The sequence below is a fragment of the Erpetoichthys calabaricus genome, chromosome 2, assembly GCF_900747795.2.
Source record: "Erpetoichthys calabaricus chromosome 2, fErpCal1.3, whole genome shotgun sequence".
NCBI classification, from domain to species: domain Eukaryota; kingdom Metazoa; phylum Chordata; class Cladistia; order Polypteriformes; family Polypteridae; genus Erpetoichthys; species Erpetoichthys calabaricus.
This window is the reverse complement of record NC_041395.2, coordinates 170,580,739-170,606,563: the sequence shown is the minus strand read 5'-3', so window position 1 is coordinate 170,606,563 and position 25,825 is coordinate 170,580,739. Positions and strand designations below refer to the sequence as shown.

At 33.9% G+C, this 25,825-nt stretch overlaps 1 protein-coding gene across 1 annotated transcript in view; it reads right to left on the bottom strand.

Moving 5' to 3' along the window:
* Positions 1 to 478: 478 nt before the first annotated feature.
* Positions 479 to 25,825, bottom strand: part of ryk (receptor like tyrosine kinase) — a 206,557-nt gene continuing 181,210 nt past the window's right edge. The window contains exons 11-16 of the mRNA XM_028794770.2: positions 24,484 to 24,553; positions 21,908 to 22,040; positions 8,581 to 8,690; positions 7,089 to 7,248; positions 1,982 to 2,118; positions 479 to 1,167 (exon numbers count right to left, since the gene is read on the bottom strand). Coding sequence (XP_028650603.1) covers positions 1,056 to 1,167; positions 1,982 to 2,118; positions 7,089 to 7,248; positions 8,581 to 8,690; positions 21,908 to 22,040; positions 24,484 to 24,553 — 722 coding nt within the window. The 3' untranslated portion in view covers positions 479 to 1,055. The remainder of the gene's footprint in view (positions 1,168 to 1,981; positions 2,119 to 7,088; positions 7,249 to 8,580; positions 8,691 to 21,907; positions 22,041 to 24,483; positions 24,554 to 25,825) is intronic.

Genomic DNA, 25,825 nt, shown 5'->3' with positions numbered 1-25,825 from the left:
AAAAATCTACAATATACATATTGACAACAGTAAGGTAATTTTTACCTCGTTATACCTTGTAAAATGACCATTTCATATTTTACTATATTTAAGTTTTAACCAAAAAAGGAATTTGGGATAAATGAACTAACCAAGTGTAGTCAATTACAACTATAGAATTAAAGTTAAGGCAACAAAGGTAGTTCATCTGATGTCTCATTTTTCCTCCACACAGAGGTACATGTGCATTTTTTGGTTCCCTGAATTAAATATGGTTTACATTTATAGGTTTTAATTATAGATTATAGATCTAACAGCTCATTACCTATCAAAAAGTGATGGTTCCAAACAGAATAAGGTCCCAAAGTTCAGTTTTAGACATCCGTTTCTCACATTTACAATGAGCTTTGCTCTGGCACACATACATTTCAGTCAACAGTTAACTCATTGTCCATTATAAAGTGTGGCAATTATCTCAAAATACATACATACAAATGCCTTTGTATAAAATCAGCAGCTTGTGAATATTTATTTGACCCAATGAAAGATCACAATACACAACTCATAAATCAGGTCAATCCACACATAACAAAAAGTACTATAAAATCCAAAATAGGATAAATGCCTTCTTCTTTCTTTTTGGTTATTCTGTATTCTTTGGTGACTAGAGACATGTGACCTTTTCCACTAAATAAAAATAAAACTGGCCTTTCAAAGATAAAAATTCTCCTTTAGAGAAAAGTCCATTAGATGGCGATTTCCACATCAAGAACAATCTGATAGAAAGTATTGGTTTATAAAACTCAAAGGCATTTCTGTGCTTTCATTTAATTTTTGTACCTTTTTAATAACTATGTGCAAAGTATCTTATTTCTTTAGATAGTCTTTGAATTCGGTATTTTTGTAGTCCTTTCTGAAACCAGAAATATTTGTTTTGCAGTATTAAAATGAAAGAAAAAATTTTAGTTAAAAAAAAATTGAAAATTAAAACCATGATGATCAAAAAAAAACTTCTTTTCACAAGGCACACAGGAAAGATGAAATCCTGGCAAGAGGTTTGACTTCCATAAGCAAATTCAGACATAAGCACCCAGCGCTGCATGAAACTCTGTCAAACACTGCACAAGTTGCTGAAACTTTGGCCTTTCTTCTGGATCCAATGCCCAACAACAAGCCATTACTGCAAACCTGTAAAAGATACATGAGCACTTGCACATTAAAAGGCAACAATTTATGAAACAGCTGCTCACTATCAAAGAGGCTCCAGTTACGTTCATGTAGCTCTCAGATATTTTAAGGGACTATAACTTTTGTCGTTTGCAAGACTAACTTTATGTAATAATGACTATTGTGCTGCAGTACAATTTGAATAGTGGGTATTTACCACATGATGAAATGGAACCATGTATAAAGGACAAGTTCCTGCTATTTATCAAGAATCTACAGCATTGAGTTTTCCTTTCCCCAAGCCCGATAAACGAAAAATCATGTACCAATGAAGGGACTGAGTAGGTAAAGTGTAAGTCAAGAAATAGGAAATGGCAAAGAACAGAATCCAGTTTAAAAATACATATATATGAAGAGAAAACTTTGTGTATAAATATTTCAAGATCCTGCAACATGAATTCTGTAATCTATTTTACTTTCCTCATTTGCTATAACAATCCCATCTTTGCTCAGCTTGCATTACTTGCCAGTCAATGCTGCTTTTGCCAAATGATAAATGTAAAGTCCATTCCATTTCTTTGAAAATTATATAACCTAAACTAAGGATGACAGCTTTATCCTGGCAATTAGCAATACTCAGATTCAACACTCCTTTCTTATTCAATGATCAATACTAGAAAGTCAGGAGTAACAAATGTCAATTTTAAATTATATTGCGTGACTTTGTTGAAAGTGGTAGACATTTTGATGCAGAAAGGTGTGTGCCGAGATATCATAAATCTTTACAATTGAAATAAAACATCATGCAAAAGTGGTACACAAAAATGATACTTGCAGTTCATCTGGGCAGTTGATTGGCTGTGCTATTCTATAGCCATCTTTCAGATAGGCAGCCATTTCAAAAGGGTCAATGTCCACATAAGGGGTCTGTCCCAAAGTCATCAGCTCCCATAGTGTCACTCCAAAGGCCCACTAGAAAGCAAAAAAATAAACATCTTAATTTTATCCTGTGTGAGCACTCACATTCCAGTCATGTATCTTTGACTGAAACTATACAGTTTTGTGAAGATCACTAAAAGCTACCGATAAGTCACTCTTACAGTATATCTGTCTTGTATTTTGGAATTTTTAAAACTGATTCAGTGAGGGCAATCTTAAAGAGTCTGTTTTAGTTGTGAGTAGTGAGAAAAGCACTATATAAATGCAAAGAATTATTATTATCATGATTCTCTGTTAACCCTTCTACAATGAAATTAGAAACATTCATGTTGTTTCTTGAATATACATGATCAGTATTTTGTTATCTTTTCTTACTCTCTCTCTTTTAAAATAACAGGCATACATCAGGTGTGTGATGCTAAACATATTTTGAGAATTCATGACTTCAAGCTCAAACTCTGCACTTTAAATTGTTTTATAATAAAAGAATTACATGCATATCAATAAGGTATGAAAACATTAGTCACTAACTTTATTGCATTAAAACTTTGAAGTTTGCCAGCATTCTCTATTAACCTACCCAAGTAAACTTCTTTCATTTTACTTAGTTTACTAATAACAGTATTATGTCTTTACAATTCCTGTCAAAGGTTCACATTTTCATAATCATTTGTTTTCTAAGAGACTAATTTCGGGAAATGCACATATTTAATGTTTTTACTCTAGCACAAAATAAACTAATGCAAAGATACTATAAAATCCACTGGTGAACTAGCTCACTAAAAGTGGTTTCTGTTGTGCAAATGGTCTGTAACAATAGCAAACAACCGATTCAAAATCAACACAGGTGTATGTTAGCAGATGATCCATGCCTGATTAGATTATTCATAAGAACTATGACAAGCATTCATAGTCAGTTCTAAGTCTCAGCCTACCACACAATACACCTCCCCCCTTCAGCAGCAAAATTGAGAATAAAACATGTATTGATTCTTTCTAATAATCGAAGTTAATTTGTTCATTAATTTTCTCTTGCATTAAATCTTTAGCAGGATTTAACAGAACATAGTATCACAAAGGAAAACCATTGTGGATACCTGGTACTGCTGAATACAGACAGTTAAAATATTCATTTGCTCAAAATGACATACAGGGTGAAGATACATTTCACATATATTATATGTACATAAACACACATCGAATTTTCATCAGCAGGGTAGTAGGGGATTTCTTTTCTTCCCACCTAAGCTTTATTCCAGACCTGCACAAAAGATACATCAATGATTGTACTGGTGATGACGTCTAATTCAGAAGCCGTTTACAGGAGTGTATTAACTATTTTACCAGTTCCCACCCAATTTACAGTTAATGTGTTTACCATAACTCTACTACTTCTTGACAGGAGTCTATCAATTTAAAAACCTCTATTACAAGCTAAAGGATGAACACAGTTATATTCTCTACAGCTACTTTCATCCCCTGCACACTAAAAATTAGTAATTCTTTCAGTTTCTCAGACTTCATCACCTCTGTAAAGAGGAGGTCAATTTCTCTAATGAAGCACTAAGAATGAGCAGTTGTTTCATCGATAGAGGATACTCTTCTCATGTTGTGGACAGGGCACTCAATCAAGCAAGAAGCAGACCACAGAACACCCACTTTAAGAGGAACTCCAGTAATGAATCCTGCTCATCCCCATTTTCCATCCTAATATTTTCTAACCAATACAGGTCATAAAAATATCCCCACTTTGTAGCTTTTTTTCCTTAGCCCTCTTTTAATCTTCTTCCATCAGTCTAATAACTCACACAAATTTTTTGTTCATAGTTGACTTCACAAAGGAGGGCCTTGTTCCCAGTCAGCCACTTTAAGTTGTTACAAGGGGTGCTTTGTCACTTGTATATACAGCATGTCACCAACAATACCATGGTATCTGGTCCTTCTGGTAAATTCAAAATTAAATAATGGACCTAACACCACTTTAAGCATGTAATTTACTGCATTTCTTGTAGTGTGTGAATATCCATCCATATCAGTGAAACTCAGAGACAAGTAGCAAATTGTTTCCAAGAGCATGATCAAGCCACTAAAATCAAAGACCTTACAAAGCCTATTTTAGAACAATTTATCTTCCTCATAGCCACACTATTTTTTTTTGCTTGTGTTCTTCCACAAGTTTTCTAAGACACAAAGAAAAACAAGAAGCCAAGCTTATTCTCAGCTTGGATCACATTTTTCTTGATCTTAATGAACTGACTTTTTAATCCCATACCCCTCTTCATCTTAACACAAGCTTTTCATACCTACTCTCATCTTTCATTCCTGTCATCTCCCCTCGCTTGGTTACCTCACTCCTTTATATGTAGCTTGCTTTTCAATTACGCACTTGATAAAGGCTATATGCCAGAAACATTGTGTCTCTTACCTACTGCTCTGTGTGGAAATAAATATATAAGCTGGTCTTAGTGGAAGATTGTTGTTTTTTTGTTTTTGTTTTTTTTTAAATTGGAGCACAGGCCATTTAACTTGCTCAAGGTCCTGTACCCTAGCCATTACAGCATACTTAATAATATTTACACTACATTATTTACACTCCCTTTTTTGACCAATGAGAGAAAATATTATTTTTTGCTGTGCATCAAGCTGCCTACCAAAACAAAAAGTCCATGCATTAGGTCAAAATAAACCTCAAGAGTGCTCTAAGACCATAATGTGAACTCTCTTTCTCTAGCTATTATTTCAGTGCTGAATAAAACTGTGATCTCTGTGTCTGTTTTAACATGACAAAGTGGAGCAAATAGGAACTGATCTAAAAAGTAAATGGCACCACTTTGTAACTCTTGGGGACTTTTTTGTAAGGGATTCAATGCAAGGAAATTGAGAAGTAGCTAAGCAAGTTGCAGGTTTGACACAAGGTAATCACAAGGTAATCAGTTCTCTTTCTCCAATGTAGAACCCTCGTCCTTATCTGAGTTCACCTCTGCTATAGCACGTCCTTATTTGAAAACAGAAGTGTCCCACACCACTAGCACCCACGTCCACAGTTTTCCCAGTCCCAGTCTCGATCACGCACAAGATCTGACACTGTTTTCAAATAAAGAGGTGGTATAACAAAATAAATTTGTTTGTTAAACCACATCTTTAAATTTATTTTTTCAGCACACTGTAAAATTTAAAAATCAAAGTAATGAGCAAAACAGGAATACATAAAGGAAAAGAGTTTCTATACATAGCCTTCCAAGTAAGTAATAAGCATGGACTATTATTGTGGTACATAAAGGAGAAAGAGTGCACAACAACAACTTAAATATACATCAAAAATTCAGTATTCACAAAGCAATAAACATAAACAGAAGAAGATGGGCTTTTCTTCAGATGCGAATATCATAAATCTTACAATAACTTTCTGTGTTTCACCTAGAACCCTAAATTAAATCTTGTGGAGTACAGGAAAAATACAGTATGCAACTTGCCAATGGCATCTTTCTATAAGGGATAGTTACATTTTAAATGAAATAAAAAAAAAAAACACAAAATCACGTAATGAACTTCCTCTTTCTAAGAGTGTGTCACCACAAAGTTTCTGGCAGCCACAATCCACTGTGCAAATTAGCACGACTTAAACAACAGAAAGTGTGCATGTCTTGGTTGCAAAATAGAAAAGACTTAAATTCATAATTAATTTTTGTGTTACAGTAATAAAACAAATGTAAAAAAAAAATCCATACTTCAGTAATTGAAAAAAAAGTTATGTGATTCTATCATAGTGAAAAAATGCTCTCCCAATGTTTGTTGATTCTTCAGAATCTATTTAGTTTCTTTCAAGGGGTAAAGGAAGAATGGCCAAATGCACCTCATCGGAACATTATGCAAATACACTAGTTAAAAAATGAATAGATACAGTACATTTAAAATATAAGAAATAGTAAAACATAGTGAGTGATGGTGTAGTGACTATGCATTTCAACTGAATTAAAAGGTACTGGGTCTCCACTCTCTTCAAAGAGTTTCATAAACAAACAAATAACTAACTAACTATACATACTCTTACTTTGAGACTATAATTAACAACCGTCTAATTGCTACACCTCTCTACTTCACATTCCTTCCTACCAGCCAACTGCTATAAACTGTTCAGGACTGCTAGTGTGTCAGACTAGATAAAATAAACATTTTCAGGTATAACCTAAAAAATTAACTTTAAAGAACCTTGTCTTACAAATTTAAATCCTGAAAAAATGGAAAAAGTACTCAGCTAGATGTCAAAGAAAGGATACACTTTGAATTAAAGCATAGGTAATTATGAAATAAGTAAGATGGGTAACTGAAGCCTAAAAATGTAATATCATTTTCCTAAATTAACTTCACTGTAGGACAGCAAGGTAGAGAGGCTTATTATATCATGCACAAAATTAGTACCAATCCTTGAAAAGACACCCATTTATTAAGGTGTTTTTCTTACATACACACACTCTCACACTAATACCAGGCCAATTCAGAGCAGCTAATTTATTCAACATGTAAACATCTGGGACACAAGAAGCAAAAAATAAAATGTATCAAGAGAATTCCAGTACTGACATGAGAACATACAAACTTTAAACTGACAATGGAATAAGATGGGGACTATATTATTATTCTGTATGCATAGTCATTTTAAGCAAAAATATGTAATTTTATGTCAGGCTATCAGAATGGAAACAAGAATATAAAAATGATCTACACATTATAAAAAGCATATATTTATTGCATTATATATAGAATATTAGGGAGAAAAGCAAAGTAGAAGATTACCAATTAAAGATGCTGTGAAGAGTGTTTACTTTAAAGCAGAGGAAATGTCTGTATTTAGTGTAAGAAAGCAGTTATAAAAGCTTATACTTTGTGATTAATCTTCTGAAGATTAGCCTCTTGTTTTACTATGTCAAGTGGTGCATCTCTCCTTTCATATTATATTGATGTTAACATTAGTGGGTTATAAATACACAAATTAATTTTCTCACCACATCACTAGCATTGGAGAAGTCATTGTTGACAAGACTCTCAAGGGCCATCCATCGTACAGGACGATTTTCATTGTCTCCCAAGCAATGATAGTCCATTGGAAAGAGGTCGCGTGCTAAGGCATTGTCTGTAATTTTTACCTGCATTCCATCATCGATTCTGAAAATAAAAATTAAAAATACATAAAAATGAAACACTTAGTCAAAAGCAGGTTAATATTTTTAAAGAAAAGGCTAACTCAGTAGTAAAATATATGCTTCACAAAGTGGTTGTACAGTCTAAACTGCCATTCAAGAACAATGCTTTTTAACTGTAACAAAGAAATGACTATGACTTTACATATAACAAATTAAACAGAAACAACAAAAACATATAAATTTCACTGCTGTTTGCAGGTATTTTCCTTGTTTTAAGTTATCTAACCATCTTCTAACTTGCTTATTCATTGCAAGTTTATAAGGACAGGAAGCCTATCTCTGTATCACTGATTACAAGGAAGGAACCATTCTGGATAGGGTTTTATTCTCTTGCAAGCCACACACATGAGCAAACCCACAACAAATTACAGCAAGCCAAATTAGAGTTGCCAATTAACCTAATTTGCCCATTACTAGAATAAGAGAGAACAATCTGAGCACCTGGGGAAATCCCATTTAGGAAGCAGGACTCAGTAAAAATATAAAAATTGTTCGCACCTTGGAAAGGATTTTCTCAAAAAAGAAAAAATGAAAAGTATGGGTACTAAAAATTATTCTGAGGTTAACCAATTCCCAATTTACTCACCTTGCACTACTAGTTTGTATTAACATTTGAAAACATCTGAAAAACTTTTTTTAAACCAACTGATTAACCATTAAGAGTGGAAAATAGTTACATTAACTAAAGATGTTAGGAACAGCAAAATGCTCTTGCTATCAGTCAAATTACTACACTTGCATTGCTCTGACTATGCAGGTGATACACTGAAAGGCTGTATATTCCTTTAAGAAAATGAAATGTTTAAGATATCTGGAAGTGACTTGATTGGAAACTCATTAACCTCATAAAAAATGCTCCTTCTTTTAGTTTGGTTGTCTTCTTTACACATGTTTTCGTAGTATTTATAATACACAGAATGCCATTGTGACAAAATGACAGTTTTCCTAGTTGGTAAGAACCAAAAATTACTGCAATCAAAATCACATATAGATAACAAAAATTTCTTAAAAAAATATTACAGAGTCAGAAGTCATCTTCTGCTACTAGTGGTAAAGTTAAAATGTGGTTCATCAATAAATGTTGCCTCCGACATTGCCGTCTTGGGCAAACAGCCAAATTATTTTCCAAAGCAGCAGTACAGAATGCAAATAAACTTTCAAACACACCCTTATGTGCTTGGAGTGGAGAGGTTTGTACATATGTTATGTTTATATAGGTCATATGTACTTTCAATCTAGTTTTCTATTCTGAAAAGAGACGGTCACTATAATCTATTTTTATTGCCACACTTACACGCAATTCCTGGCTGCTAGGTCTTTGTGAATTACCTCCCGCCTTGCCAAGTAACTCATCCCACAGGCAATCTGAATGGCCATATGCACCAAGTCTTGTTGGGAAATGGCCTGCTCACAAAGAAAAAGAAAAACACACAAGACAAATTTATGTGCAAGTAATATGCTTAATTAAAGCAAAATTTTAGTGTTCACATAACAGCAATACTTAACCTTTCTTGGATTTTACACACTTATGTATAATGAGAACAGTCTCTTTCAAAGGAAGACGGTATAAAGCGTTAAACAAAATTATGTTCAAAACTTTAATGCTGTTTGTATGCCCTTGAAAACCCACAAGAATTTCTGCCTTGCAAAAATCACATTGATTATCAATTTATAAACCAACAACTACAAACATTAATAATGATGTTAGGGGTGATGTAAAGTGAAGAACTGGTATATTTTTTTATTACTTAGTTCACAGTGTTAGAGAAAATATAAATGGAAGCCAGAGTAGCACACAATTAATTCAGTTTAATATTATAATGTATAAACTAATTATTATATAATCCTATATGTTGATGTTAAACCACATCACAATGTGGCAATACACACCATACAAATTGGTAATGCTAGGTATTTCAGCTTCCCTTGCAGCTACTCCCTGTTCCCCAAAGTAGTGTACTAACCTCTTATCCGGTGTGCTGCATCTCCAAATCTGGAGCTCATAAAACACTTCCCCACCCGCTCTTGATCAAAGCTTACAAAACCAACCTACGGTTCCAACATTTGAAGTAGTGCAGTGAAGTGTAGTGAAGTAGGTTTGTGCAACCCCAGCAAATGCAGATTATCAGCAGGCTGTAACTCTCCCCTTAGTAACTGTCTTAATTAGATCTGCATAAAGGCTATTACCATAAATATCAGATGCTACAAATGATAGCAGGAGAGAAGAATATTAGCAATGTCCATTGCTAAGTGGACATGTGCTAATATATCCAGCGATAAGTTTCACCTGGCTTCCACTTGTAATGACAACTATATCGAACGATTAAGAAGACCCAATGCTATAAACACAAGTTTATCTTATTAAGACAAAAGTATCCACAAATGTAATTTAAACAGCCATAATATAAAACTTTTATTTATGTATAAGAAAACAATAGAAATATTTCAAATACTTAATTCATGGATTGTAAAATTGGATGTGGTGCATCTTATGTCAAGGCAAGAAGGGTCAACAGCTCCTTCACTTTTTGAAGACAAAGAGGAAAGTCTATCTAATGAGATCCTAATTAATTTGTAATAGAGGATCTAGCCTCACAGCCTGCTATGGTAGACCATATTGAAGTTCACTCCAAGGACTGGGTTGGTGTAGAAAGCTTCTTTTACTGTGAGCAAAAATTTTCAGTTACGATGCCCTCTGAGCTCTACTTAATATTAGGCAAAATAATTATCTATTCATATATAATAATTTTATGCCTTGCAGAATGCACTTAGAATGTATTTATTAAAGTGGAATTTTTTTAATTTTTTTTTTTTAACTTTTCAAGTCCATAAAATTTATTAATCATTAATTAATTCACGAAGTTAACAAATAACACAGGAACACTAATTTCACTTTTTTTAACCTACAATTAAAATATTTTAAAATTGCTACAAATCCTAACATTTGTTGGCACCAAAGTCTAAAAACGGCCAACCTCATAAAATTCTAGACTTTAATTAAAAATGACTGCCCAGTTTAGTTTGTCTTGTCATTAGAATTTTAGTATTTTAATAGTACTACATAATTATTGATATTACTTAGTGATGTGTGTCTGCTAAATAAGCTAAATCTCATAAAAACATTAGATTAACATTAGATCACACAATTATCCAATTATATTTAAACAGTTCTTCAGTTCTGCAGAAATTACCTGCTTTACTGTAAAAGCCAGAGAGGTTTTTTAAAAGCTCAAAAATAATGTCCATTTTTATTCCGACACACTAAAACACACACTGTCACTTGGTAAAAATGGTGAAGCTGCAATACGAATGTGCATGTAGGATCGTTTTAATTTGCCTTCAAGAGTTGCACTGTTAACTGGGTTACCAAATAATTTGGTCTAGTTTCTGTTAGTGGTAAAAAAAAAAAAAAAACAATATATTGCATACATAAAATAATAAATAATGTTAATAGTCAATATTCACCAAAGCATTTTTTTTTGTGTTGCCAATAACCTTGTTTGGGGAATATTTTCCTGGAAACTCGCCATGTGGACAGTTTAGATGGAACCACCCCCTAATCCGGAGCCCCATGCTGCTTTCCGAGGCCTGTGTGACATCATAGAAATATAGCAACTAATGTTGGATTGGGTAGCAACAACCACACCCACCTCCCAAGTACTGTATAACATGCTGATCTTGGAAGTAAGCTAAAAATGTGTGGAAAACTTAATATGTTTAAACACAAAATGCACATGCAGAAGGACACTTATAATGTGTTGGTATATTCTCATCTTAAACTTTTTTTTTGGTATGGACTTGTATGTGATCTGTGCGAATATGTGAGCCTACCCCTTTAATAGTATTATCCAGAGTGCTGTACAGTTGATGCATACAGGAAAAAGGGAAGAATCTGTGTGATTTAGTGTTGTGCTTATTTGGTAGCAGCTGAAGTGAATGAGCAAAAGTGTCAGAGAAAAAAACCAAAACAAAAAACTGTACAAGATGATTACCTGCTATCAAATATGTGAGGGGCAGGCCTTTGTAAATTAATGCTTCCTTTCTGCAACTGTCTGCAAGAAATTTTACTGTTCTGGTATTTAATTCTATTCATTCAGAGTGGTGGCTCTGAGGCTAGGGATCTGCACTGGCAATTGGAAGGTTGCCGGTTCGAATCCCGTAAAAAATGCCAAAAGGGACTCTGCTCTGTTGGGCCCTTGAGCAAGGCCTTAACCTGCAATTGCTAAGCGCTTTGAGAAGTGAGAAAAGCGCTATATAAATGCAAAGAATTATTTTTTTTTTTTTTGCCAAGCAGCCAAAGTGGTGCAGTAATTAGCACTGCTTCCGCACAACAATGTTCATACTTGTGACCATAATAATTGGTCCGATGTAGTTGGAAGATGTTTCCCTAGCTGGCAGGAACACTTAAAAGACCATTACACTATTATAATCCACTGAAAACTAGTGCAGTTTCTCTTTCCCCATTGACTTCAATGAATTATGATGACTTCTGTTTCTTAAACTCAGGGTGAAGTGAATTTAGCAGTTTTCGCTCATCACTATTCAATTAATTTTTGTCATAGACTAATAGAGCAGCTTTCTCAAATCTCCTGAAGTGCAAATGCCAAAAATGTAAACGTAAATAATCATGGTGCAAAGAGTGATGGAATATAAAAGTTTCTGGTAGCAAATCAATGTGTACAGAAATAATAGGTACAAATACAAAGCTAATAAACAACTGATTACTGAAAAGATTTACCAATCACTGCAAGGAGGTTTATGTGTATTGCTGAGATGTTTCAAGCTGAAGTGGCACATTATGCTGTTGAATGTTTTTCAAAGCATGTACAAGGCACATAATGCAATCTCACAATAGTAAAAGGATACATTTGAATGGTGTTTTAGCTGGAATAAGGAAAAATTGGGGAAAGTTTAAATATCTCCTTTCATCTTCATGTTACTTTAAATACTATTGTGCAAGGAGGGTTGAAATACTAGACTGGCAAAGACTGTATATTATCTTCCTACAGGTGACTAAGAATGCTGTGGCCAAGTCACAAGTTTGTGCAACCCCTAAAAACATAAGTGACAAGCTTGAGCAATCCCATGACGCAAAAGAAGCAAGATTATTAAACTTTTTAACTGATTTAAATGCATTTTTCAAAGTAAATGCAATGATAGAGCAAAGGCCAACAGAAAAGAAAATGAGGTGTCATTTCAGTCAGCCATTTTGACTCTACCAGAAGTCTCTCCACAAGTCTTCCATTTCTTTGAAAGGCTAAAACATTTACTTCTGAAACTTTCAGATAACATATGGAAAACCACTCAGTCAATAAGAGCTGGTATTTGATTTTTACTTATACTTGACATTAAAAATTTATGCCATCTACTATATATTTTAGCTTTTACTGATGTAGCCAAGATAGAGATGAAAACACAATTTACATGAATATAAGTTTTTATTTATTATCAATATGTAAGTAAAAAAAAAAAGGTTAATTTTTAAGAAAAAGATACTTAAAAACAAAGCATGTGCATACCTTTTAACAAATACTAAGTGGGAGCTCTTTTTACTTCAGCAGAAAACAAGTATATTTAGGTTGGTCTCTGTCACCTTGTTTTGCCTCGATTTTGCAATTTTATTTCACACCTCTTTGTAGCTCAAGTGCAGTCAATCTGTGAAGGACTCTCAAGCACCCAGAAACTCTATACAGAACATTTTCTAAACCAGTGATTCCCAAACTCAGTCCTGGGGACCGGTTTTTAACAGGACTGCTAGCCTATTATTTCCCAGTGTCTGTGCCTTGGGGTCAAAGTAGAAACTACAAAATTATGTTTTGTAATTTTTTAAAACAAAATGTACTGGGCAGTTGTATGTAGATATTGTAGTTTTATAAACAATATTTTCATCATGCTCTTCATTCGGCTTCTGCAGGTGTTCTGGTTATTTAATCCATTATTTACTAATTAATGGGTCTTAGTAGTTGTAGCCTTTCATCATTCAGTGTTGTTTGATAGACAGACAGACAGACAGACAGACAGACAGACAGACAGACAGACAGACAGACAGACAGACAGACAGACTTAATTAATCCCAAGGGGACATTCACATGCTTTGCTTGTTTTTAATTGTCATTATTAGTATACAACAAAGGGAGCAAATTACTGTACACTGAAAATGGCAAAATAACACGGGAATCACAAGTGAGTTTTATGCATTTAAAGATATAGCAAAAATTTAAATATTTTTTATACTGTAAATGTAAAAATCATGCTGCTGGGCTTTTCTGAATGGAGATTCAGAGAGAAGAAAAATAAAACAGCTAATTAAATGAAACCTGAAGCCACAGTGGGTCCTCAGGACCAAGTTTGGGAACCACTGTTCTAAATGCTTCGAGTGGGCAAATCAATGACATGGTCTCCCTTTTTATAAGGATTCCTTAGGTAAGTTGGTTATATGCGTTGGATAACAGATGTGTCCTAAAAATGACTTTAAGGTTTATGTTGCTAGCAGAGTACAATAATTCTCAAGATACCTTGACACTTGAAGCAATTCATTTTCTCCTCTATTTTGATTATAGCACATACTGTATCTGCTGAGGGGAAGTAGCACCGCAGTATGATACTGCCTCCAAGATGTCTGACAGCAATTACAGAGTGATGTGATGTGTTTACTTTGCAAACAACATATTTTGGATTTGTTGCCAAATTGTTTCATCTCATTAGAACATAACATATTTTCCCAAAAGAAATTGCTTCCATTTTGCCGCAGTATCAGACATCTTAGATTTGTGGAGAATATGGCTATAATATTGGTAGGAGACTGCCAAAAACTCTTAGAATCTTAAGGTTGCTATTGGTCTCTTAGTAGTCTACAAGAGATGTTCTCTTTTTCAATTTTACAAGAATGTGCCGATCTTTGCAATATTCTAGTTGTGTCATGCTTCCTCCATTTTTCAGTGATGATCTTCTCAGTATTACATAATATATGCAGACATCATAATTCAATTAACTCTCCCTCTTCTAATCTATACCTTTCAAAAATTATGATCTCATACATCTTCTGCTACCTGTTTGTAAAACATGGTAATCTCTGCACTTAAAACCCAGAAAGCTTCAGGAAAATCCTGCAGAATAAGCTAACAGGGAAAACATCTATTGATGCAATGATCTATTGAAAGCAAATTGGCTTTGATCTCTAGAAAGTGACTGGTTAAATCTGGACACATGTACAACCTTCATTTCAAAGTGAGTACACACATAAGCAACCAATGCATTGAAAGTTGTTTTTTTTAATGAAATTTTTGCTTTTACCTTAAGCATTGTGACTTACAGGATCTTGTAGGGAAAAAAACAGTCTAATATGATATGTTTTGGCTTAAATCAAGAAAACCCAAAAATTGCTTTATGAATATTGAATGTGATGACTGGGAGACTCAAGGGTAGTGATAAAAAAAAACTAACTCATCCTGTTATAATAATCCACACTGTTAGGCTACTTGCTTGTTCTTTGGATTTAAATGTATCTTCTTTTGTTTAAGGATATACTGGGAAACACTGATATATATTATTACTGAGATATGGATCTCCTTTCTTGTTGAGGAAAGAAAAGTGATTCCCTATGCAGAAGTGTTCATATGTTACATTCACATGCTATGAACACTTAAGAGTTTTCACTTACGATGTCTTACATTCCACTTTGTTGTGTTCATGCTAAATTCCATTTGATAGAAACACAAGGTCATTACAGTAATCCCTCCTCCATCGCGGATGTTGCGTTCCAGAGCCACCCGCGAAATAAGAAAATCCGCGAAGTAGAAACCATATGTTTATATGGTTATTTTTATATTGTCATGCTTGGGTCACAGATTTGCGCAGAAACACAGGAGGTTGTAGAGAGACAGGAACGTTATTCAAACACTGCAAACAAACATTTGTCTCTTTTTCAAAAGTTTAAACTGTGCTCCATGACAAGACAGAGATGACAGTTCTGTCTCACAATTAAAAGAATGCAAACATATCTTCCTCTTCAAAGGAAACAGAGAGGAAAGCAAACAAATCAATAGGGCTGTTTGGCTTTTAAGTATGCGAAGCACCGCCGGTACAAAGCTGTTGAAGGCGGCAGCTCACACCCCCTCCGTCAGGAGCAGGGAGAGAGAGAGAGAGAGAGAGAGAGAGAGAGAGAGAAAAACAAAGTCAAAAATCAATACGTGCCCTTTGAGCTTTTAAGTATGCGAAGCACCGTGCAGCATGTCGCTTCACGAAGCAGCTGCACACAGAAGGTAGCAACGTGAAGATAATCTTTCAGCATTTTTAGACGAGCGTCCGTATCATCTAGGTGTGTGAACAGCCCCCCTGCTCACACCCCCTACGTCAGGATCAGAGAAAGTCAGCGCAAGAGAGAGAGAGAGAAAGTAAGTTGGGTAGCTTCTCAGCCATCTGCCAATAGCGTCCCTTGTATGAAATCAACTGGGCAAACCAACTGAGGAAGCATGTACCAGAAATTAAAAGACCCATTGTCCTCAGAAATCCGTGAACCAGCAAAAAATCTGCGATATATATTTAAATATGCTTACATATAAAATCCGCGATAGAGTGAAGCCGCGAAAGGCGAAGCGCGATATAGCGAGGGATCACTGTATTGATTTACTACTTGGTTCATACAAAAAGTAAACACATTTCTAGTATTTATTTTCATACAAATAAAAAACAAACTAAACTCTTTAAGCATGGATTGCTTTGTGCCAAATGTAATTTCTGAGTAATATGGTTATCATTTTATTTTATATTGGTATGTTCCCTTGACCTCTTGCCTCTTTCAACCAGTTTACTAATATGGATGGCTCTGTTTTCCATGAACTGTCCAAATAGGAGCTACCCATTTGAAGAGAACTTACATAAACAATTGCCCACTAAGAAATTCCTATAGCACCTAAATAAATAAATATTATAAACATATAAATAGTCTTAAATATGAATGGGGACACAAAGCATACTGACAGAAAAACTAGGAATGTAGCTGCTGTGCTTGGGGTACAAAAGTGTAAAATTGGTTTACTACTGCAGTTGTAACCCACTCTTCTCCTAACAGGATTGCAGGAAATAGTAGGATTACTGTATAAGCAAAACAAAAATATTTTTCCATAGGGTATTTGGTTTTAGGTTGCATTATAGGAGCTTGTAAATCCAGGAAAAAGTAGACATGTTGTTGAATTGACAAGAGCCTGTTTGGACAGCTCAAAACAGATTGTGTCACGTACCGAGAAGTGCAACAGATTGAGAACAATATTTAAGGATTACATCTCACGGTAGGCTTGATATCTTTGATACATCCTCAAAAAAAAAAAAAACTGAGTGCTGGGGAAGCCAAAATTGTGCCTAATCTGAAATGTATTGTTTTGAATAGAAATTGGATGGAACATATTACTGCCTGATGATAAATTCAGCATATGTATAGTTTTCTGCATTGTATACAGCTTTTTAGAGCAATCCACCCACCCAAGTAAATAAATGCTGGGAAACTATGTTACTTGCTTCTTGAAAACACAATGTTGCAAAATTCAGTTTGACATTTTCAGTGTTGTAATCAACAAACCAAGGAGACATAAGAAATACATTATGAATAATGACTTCCTTTTAAAATTCAATTAAAAAACAATTCAAGAGGATATAAAATGCTCTTTGAAGTTCTGGTGGAGATGCCACTCCCACCATATAATTGTTCCATGTGTTTGTAGCTTATTCCTGTTGAGTGTTCAAGTAGGTATAATGCTAATGAACTAATTCTAATAAATAGTGCACTTAATCAAACCATGTAACTGCTACAACCAGGTCACAGTCAATAATGAAAAGGCAACTGGGATTCAAAAAGGCTTATATTAATTTCTGTAAAATTCAACTTTTACATTATGTTTTTTATTTTTAAAATCTAAATGGAACTGCTTATACAAAAAGCATAAATGAAGAAATACTGTTTACGCGGCAACTAGTACGCAAGGACAATAAACATTTGTCATAGATAAAGATTACAGACATATCCTGTTCTCTGAAAACCTGTTTCACAAATAGACTGCTGGATTTCAACTTAGCAATTACAAAGTTGCAGAGAAAGAAACCTGCAGAAGCCCAATAAAGAAAACATAAAATAAATGTACTGCGCTGGATAGCAACAATAATAGTAATAATAGCTGTAATATATGATTATGTATTTTCTTTTTTTTTTTTTTTTACAAATATATAAAGTATATAAAGTATTCATTTTTATATATACCAATTAATCTTCCTGTTCCCTCAGCATCTCACCTTAGAGATTACTGGTGGAAAAATGCTTACACAAAAGAAAAAAACAGTATATGTAGGAGGTACAGACTGGAATATTTAATCCTGAATAAAATCTTAAAATATGATAATCTCATGTTATTTGCTGCCCACTTTATATAAATTTCTCCCTTTCATCTTAGTAATGTTAAATAATTTAAAAAATCTGAATTAGCACAAGCCACCCTACTTGCGGGTATTCTTAACAAATGCAATGATTTACTTCTTAGGGTAGAAATACATAATATACAAGAATAGCTGCATTAAATATTTGAAATATTAAAATGTATGTTTTTGTGAATTTCCCCTTGGGATTAATAAAGTATCTATCTATCTATCTATCTATCTATCTATCTATCTATCTATCTATCTATCTATCTATCCATCCATCCATCCATCCATCCATCCATCCATCCTAAAAGTGTAACAGAAACTTGTCATTTATCCACTAATAAACATCATATTCATTATCACTCACCTTAAAATAGTCTAAAACAATACCCCACATTCTTATGTTTGAAATTTGTCAATTTTTGGCTTCTGAGAGTGGTTCTTAAAGAGCTAGGACCACTGGTAAACAGTCAAAACCATACCATTTTCTAAGTCCACTTAAGACTGAGCAGGGGTGCAGTGGGTTTTGGGGATTATCTCAGTAAGCACCAGTGCACAAGGCAGGAACAAACCCTGGACAGGGTGTCAGTCCATCGCAGGTTGAACACACTCACTAGGGTGAATTTAGTGTTGCCAGCCCACCTAAACTGCATGTCTTTGGACTATGGGAGGAAACCAAAGAACCCAAAGAAAATCCATGGACACTGGGAGAACATGCAAACTCCACTCAGCATGTGAACCTGGACGTGAGCCCAATTAATCAAATATCAAACATTTTATGATATTTCTGATCAGCAACATCGAAATAACATAAAGCAACATGCCCCATGCTTATATAACCAATCCCTATTTTTGCAAAGTTTTGTGAAAATGAATAAATTTTACATCTTGTATCCTCTTAGGGGGTGAATCCCTGGGGTTAGTGGATTTAGCACGCACAACTTCAAGTCCTTCTGACCATTTTTGATGAAGACAACTATTGGTTTATTCTTTATTCTAAGGGAATAGTTTGCACAAAGATGATTTTCTTCCTAGACAAAAATGGGGGGTGGTTAGAGACTCCAAAAATTACACTAAGACAAACAAAATTATTACAATGAGAGGAGTTTAAACAGACACCTAACCTTAATGTAAGCAACGTATGAATCCAAAGGGAATAAAATACTAATTATACAGGAAATAAACATTACACACTCAGTAGTCTATCCTGTTAGGTCACATGAGACAGTGAATGCACGGATTCTCAAGGTGTGTTTTTGTGAAGTGTTTTTTCAAAGTGAATGACATACTCAATAATTTTAGCTTGCACATCATTAAAACAACAATTAAGATATTATCATAGATGACACATATTGCACACTCCTAGCATACATTAACAGTCAAACATGTGAACCTACCCAAATTTTTTTGATAGAAGGTGATACCTTTTTATATCAGGATACAACTACATTGATTTAAAAATATTACTAATGTTTCTAATAGCTTTACTGCTTTTTAATATTTCATTCACATATGACTACAATGCCTAGTTTTCAGTAGCCATTCCTTCAGTGTCTTAATGGTCAACTCCCTAGGCTTATCCTTTATTAGTCATTTTAAATGCTAATTGACTATTAAAGAAACCAGTTGGTTTGTTCCTTAAATACACATCAAATACCAGTGTCGTCTGCAACAGAGAAAAGATGACTCCAGGTTGCAGACCATAATATGCTTTCCAAACAATATCTGTTTTCTTCTGCCCATTTAAATTTTTTCTTCTTATTTTCCAGGTTATTTGTGTTTAAAACTCTGCTGCTTAGGTCAAGATTCCGGCATCATCCTTTTACATATACATATATATATATCTGCTTATATATATTATATATATATAATATATATATATATATATATATATATATAATATACACTGTATATTATATATATATATATATATATATATATATATATATATATATATATATATATAATATACACTGTATATTATATATATATATATATATATATATATATATATATATATATATATATATCGTGGGAAAGAGGGGTCCTTTTATCGGATTGTTGGTCCAGCGCTGGTTCAGCCGTGGAACGGCCAAATAGGGGAGGCAGCTTCATGGACGAGGTCTCCAGGGCTGTAAACAAATCCAAATCTTATTATGTGATATCATCTACTGTTAAATTCTGTTCCGTACTTCTAAAATTTTTATTTTCTTACTGTATTGAGGATTTGTTCTGTTCTGTGTATTGTATTGACCTCCTTCTTTTGACACCCACTGCACGCCCAACCTACCTGGAAAGGGGTCTCTCTTTGAACTGCCTTTCCCAAGGTTTCTTCCATTTTTTCCCTACAAGGTTTTTTTTTTTGGGAGTTTTTCCTTGTCTTCTTAGAGAGTCAAGGCTGGGGGGCTGTCAAGAGGCAGGGCCTTCTTGTGTGATTTTGGGCTATACAAAAAATAAATTGTATTGTGTATTATATATATATAAATAAATAAAAATATATATGTGGGGTTAAAAACATAAAGACTAGGAGGTTAAAGTTAGGAAGAGAAGAACATGAATGGGATAGAGCATACACCTACATACACACCTAATTCTATACTGAATTCATGGAATGCTTTTATAAACTTGTACCACTATCAGCTGATAATTGACCGAGTCACACATTGCCCTATCATGAGTGTACGCACTCCTTTATATGAGAGCTAACCTTGTGTGTGTGTGCCCACTCGTTCACATGAAACAGAGGTGGTCTCTTGCGTCTCCCTTTCCACACCTGGCAAAACACCCTTTTTAATTCCCATCAGGCACACTTCAAAAAAGCTGCAAAAGCACATTTTGCCAGCTTTCTCCTTCTTGCTGCTTTAAATCTAGTGCTAGCATGCCAGCAACTCAAAATGAAGTGGAGAAGTGATGAATGGAATATCTCATTGAGGACCCTTTCAAGGAGAAACAGCCTCAGTGCCGTCCACCCTACTCCAAGAACACTCCAGCCATCTGCCACAGAAAACACCCAAAACCCCTTCATGTATACCTGAGAAGTATGCAGGTACCATGTCATTAATCTTAATTTTAAAGACACAAAAGAAACAGGATACAAGTAACTTATATTCTGCTGCTGGAGTATGTGAATTTCCCCTTGGGATTAATAAAGTATCTATCTATTCAGTTGAACATCAAAAGATAAACTTTTACTTCCACGCAGGAAAATGGTGAGATTAACTATAACACTATGTTGATAATACATAAAAAAGATAGATGTTGTTAGTAGAATAACAACAAAAAGATATGTTGTTAATAAAAAAGTGCATCCCTTGATCAACCACTGCAAATAAACTAGTATGCTTAAGCAATTGGCTAAATAGTCAGAAAATGAATAATGTGTTATTTTTCATCCTATCATTTTAAAGACAGGATTATTGACAGAACCTATAAAAGAGTTAGATTAATTTGCATTGTGATGTGGATTAAAATAATAAAAAAAAAAAAACAGATTTGTGGTGTTGACCGATTAGTGTTTCAATGTTATTGTCATTACTGTATAGTTATTTCTTTTTTTAATACAAAAAAGTTCAGTGAGATAATTAGAATAATTTAATATACTGTACCTGGGCAAGGGTTTATTAAAACTGTTTTGTATTAGAAAGTAATCAGTTATTTCAGCTTTACAGAAAAAAGGAGCATACTTGAAGAAACTAAAAAATGAAATTGGTTAATATGCAGTTAATATTAATTAAAAATTGTAAATGTGTGATTAATCACGATCAAATTCTTTAACTGAACAACAGACCTATTTACTGCTGTAATCATACTCGACAGATAGTCACCTAGCAGATGTTAATAATATTCAGTAAAAAAAAAAAAAAAAAAAAAAAAAAACAGTTAAAATTAAGCCAATGATTTAAGGATTTTTGAATTGAATTGACCTGAAATTGACCTGAGTGATATATTTGAGAAAAACTGAACAAATAATATATGTTTACTATACTAGAATACTTAAAATGTTTACATTAAAATTAAAGTATTGTGTTTAACAACTGAAATAAAGTTTAAAAAAAATGAATATATCTCTGTTTCAAGGCAAAAAAACCTTTAGGCATGCATCATTGCACAATATTTTTTTACATCAAAATTGTGGTAATTTTTGTATGAATTCACATTTAATCACACAGCACAATTTTTGACACACAAAGGTAATGAAGTAAATGATGCCTTACCTGTGGATTGTTAGCCTCGGCCAACTTACACTGACGTAAAAAGAGTTTAAGGTTGCCCCAATTCATGTAAGAAAGCAGTACCATGGGCTTTTCACCTTCTTCTGTGCACACATGACTGATGGGAAGCAGATTTCTGCATGAAAATAACCATCATAAAGAGGGTTAGTATTAGCCCACCTAATATATAAAGCTACAAATGTTAAAATGAAACTTTACTCATTTTTAATCTAAGGAATTTTAAGTCGAGTGCAGTTATTTTTAATTGTCTTCATCTCCACATATTTTATTCTGACAGAAAAATGTGCATCCTAATACTTTATAGAAAACTTAGAAAGATTTCTAGTATGTTTTGGGGCAAATATTTTCACACATTTCTTCTTTTTTTACTGCTCTTAACTTAAGGTTTTGTTTGCCTGTTTGACTACAAAGACATGTGTCTTGTAGGAAAGTGAAACTCTACTTTCATTACCCAGTCTTTCAAGCTTGGCAGTTTACTTATACCATAATGATGCACATTAAATAAATCATTCCATTAATTCCACTGTCTTTACTATAAGTAATGCATTTTGAGAAGATATTATTCTAATGTTAACAGTTTTATAATGCAATTTTCTATAATGACCTTTATGAAGCATGCTAAATAAAAATACATTTAAACAATTATTTTTCTATGTGCTATATAAAATAATAAATGGGCCCAGACAAACGTTCATACACAATAGTGTTTAATAGATGTTGTTTTAACGAAATGTAAATTTCAGTATAACAAACGTTTTTTTCAACCAAAAATGACCATCCAAGGTAATAATGTGATACACAAAATATACTTTTGCCGAGTCTCGGAAACCCTGCAACAAGCTGTCTTTTTCTTGTTAGACCAAAAGAAACACTCTGTTGCAAACTTTCTGGTCTTTGGCAGTCTCAGCGAGAGTGTAGGCAAGACATCATACACATAGCCAAATTCTGAATCAGTGCTCCACTGAGCATTCACGTGGGTATTTGAGTCATTTGCAGATACTATACTGCTTGAGTTTCACAGCGCTTCTCAAACTTTTGTTTGTGATGAACAAAAAAGTGAGAAACAACATCAGTTTATGCTGAATAAAAAAGTTGCTTCTAATATCTCACTTTCAAATGTTTTTTTTGCAGTTTAAGAAGCGCTGGTTTAATATATAACTATTTTCAAGCTTGGTTCATGGAGTTGCAAGAGAGACAGAAAGGTGAGTCCAGGTTTCCAAGGAAAATACAGGTACTTTATTACTGTACAGAGAAGGCAGGTACAGTCTCAAGGCTTCATTTAAAATAGGAACTGTTACTTCAGTACTTAATCACACAACATAGGAATGTGGCACAGGGTCAAAGCCTGGTGTTAAAAGTTCTAGACATCGTGTAACAAGCACATTATGCAATAAGCCTGATCCTGCAGAGGACAACCAATTACTTTGTCCTTTACCAGACACAGCAAAGAAGCAACTGAGCTGTCCTTGTGATGCTGCTGTTAGAGATGATGAATTGCTGGTGACCCCGGTCACAACAGTATACTGTACGTATTTTCACCATATTCATTATGACAAAATTTCTGTCATAATGAAATATTTTTATGATCTCATGAATTTTGTTACAATGGGATTACCCCTGTATTACATAAATACAGGATATTGTTTGTTTCATATACAAACACATGATGAATGTCCAGATAAACAAAAAACAAAGATTTCTGCTTCTTTTTTGGCTAATAGGACAGGGATAAAATTTATGTACTTTGTGTAATTAATATATCTGTTCAAATAAATTGTAAAATAGTTAATTTATTCATCTTTATCATGGGCAACATTTAATGATCAGGAAAACATGCCCATTTTTTAAAAACACTGTTGCTCAGAATCTGTGCACAAGAGATTTTTCTTATAACACTGGGTCAATACAATAGATTGTAAATTCATGACTTCAGTTTCTGACTTGTAATTAACTGTTCATGCATACCAAAATACATAATGGGAAGTTCACAGTGTTTAGAGGCAGAGCCAAGTGGTGTGTATATGTGAACAAAGAGCTGAAGCAGCTGGAAATGTTTGTCACTGCTGAAGATTTGAGCAGTGTGGTGGAGGTGGCCTCTGAAGAAGCCAAAAGGTTCTTAGTGCCAATCACCAACAACAAGCATAAAGAGGCCGATTCCAGTAGACATTTTAACAACTTATTTAATATAATGAAACTCTTAAATGAGTAAAAACATTTAGAAAAGAAAAACAAATAATAAAAATTAAAAATAAAACTTTTTCCAACTCAGAATTTCTAAGTCCAAGGAACTGTTTTTAACATTGTAGTAAAAAAGGACAAAAATAAGAATGTCTATCAACTGCACTCTAAATACACAATCTTTAGAGCTTTGATTTTAAAATGCCTACAGCACCCTGTTAAAAACAGAACTCCAAAACACTTGCAACAAGCACAAAAATAAGGAGAAATATAACAAGCAATACTAGCTTAGTCATAATTCAAAGAACATATAAACAAACCTGTCAACAATGAATCAAGTTGGATATCTTTTTTTCAGAACTGGAAAAAGCTAAACGCACCTGTGATGTAAACCACGCAGTTTGCAGCTTTCTGTCAACATCATGGTCACCTGCACTTCAGAAGCATGATCTGCAAGAAGAACAGAGAAGACTACCTGAAGAAAGAAATTCACACTTTTCCCACCCCAACAGTTTTCAGCCATTTATTTAAATATTTTATACACAGTAATGTTCCTCAAGCTAGGAGCACTGATGGTTCACAGTACGTGGTATTCAAGATAAGTTTCAAACTGCTGTACATTCTTATGATCAATTTGCTTAATTCACCAGCATGAATACAGTTTAACAAAGTTTGTATATAACTGTGTCTGTGTGTGTGCGCAGTGAGTGACTGGCAACAAATGATGAAAAGGCTAGATCTTTCTTTGAAACAAGGAAATAAAGGATATGTGACAATGAAATATATAAATAGCTCTTCATAAATCTTGGAACAAAAAACTCAATATAGCCTTATACATCAGCAGTTACAATCCAAAAGATACAGTATGACCACTATTTCTGTTCCATTCTCCCATTTCACATTAGAACATTTAATATGAAAAAAGGTTCTCAAGTGCTTCTTGTTGCATGCACATAAATAGTTAGGGTTAAACATAGCCTTTGATGTTCTCTTAGAAGGCATATCCCAACATGACTAGAGAACTATCCAGGGAAAACGGCAAGCAATTTCATCTTCATATAATTTAATTAGAGCCTTTGCACAGAAACTTTTACTAAGTACTGCCATTTAAAAAAAATATATGGTCCCTTTTGAATTGCCACGTATGACACAGAAACATTATTTAGTTTGATAAAAGTATAAAGTGTTACATAAAATAATGTCTTTACTTAAAAAAAGTGATAAAATACTGTATATAATAGTTTTACTCAAGGAAAGGGGAAAAATGTACATGCTAAGAGCATGATAAGGCCAAATATATGTAACACACAAGCTTTAGAAAGCTCCAACTGTTACATACAAAGCAATTCTCTTCTTCCATTTGATCAATAACGTATTCTTGAAAGTAAGTAAAATAACTTGCTTGGACTATAATATTCCAACAAAGTGATTAATGTGTTGTGCTAAAAAAAAATACCAATCTCATGCTAACTCTTCATGCATTCTTGAAATTGTAGATATTTGATGTTTTTAATCCATAAAGGAGGACATAACACCTAAAACATAATCAACAAGATGCTTTATATTCTGGACCAACTGGCAGTTGCCAAAAAACCTACATACAGTATATGTCAAGAGAGGGGGCTCTGTGCATCTCACCTTGCATATTAGTGAATGCACCCCATGATGACCTGACATATCACCCAGGGTAGGCAACTGCTTTGTGTCTGTTGCTGTTGGGGC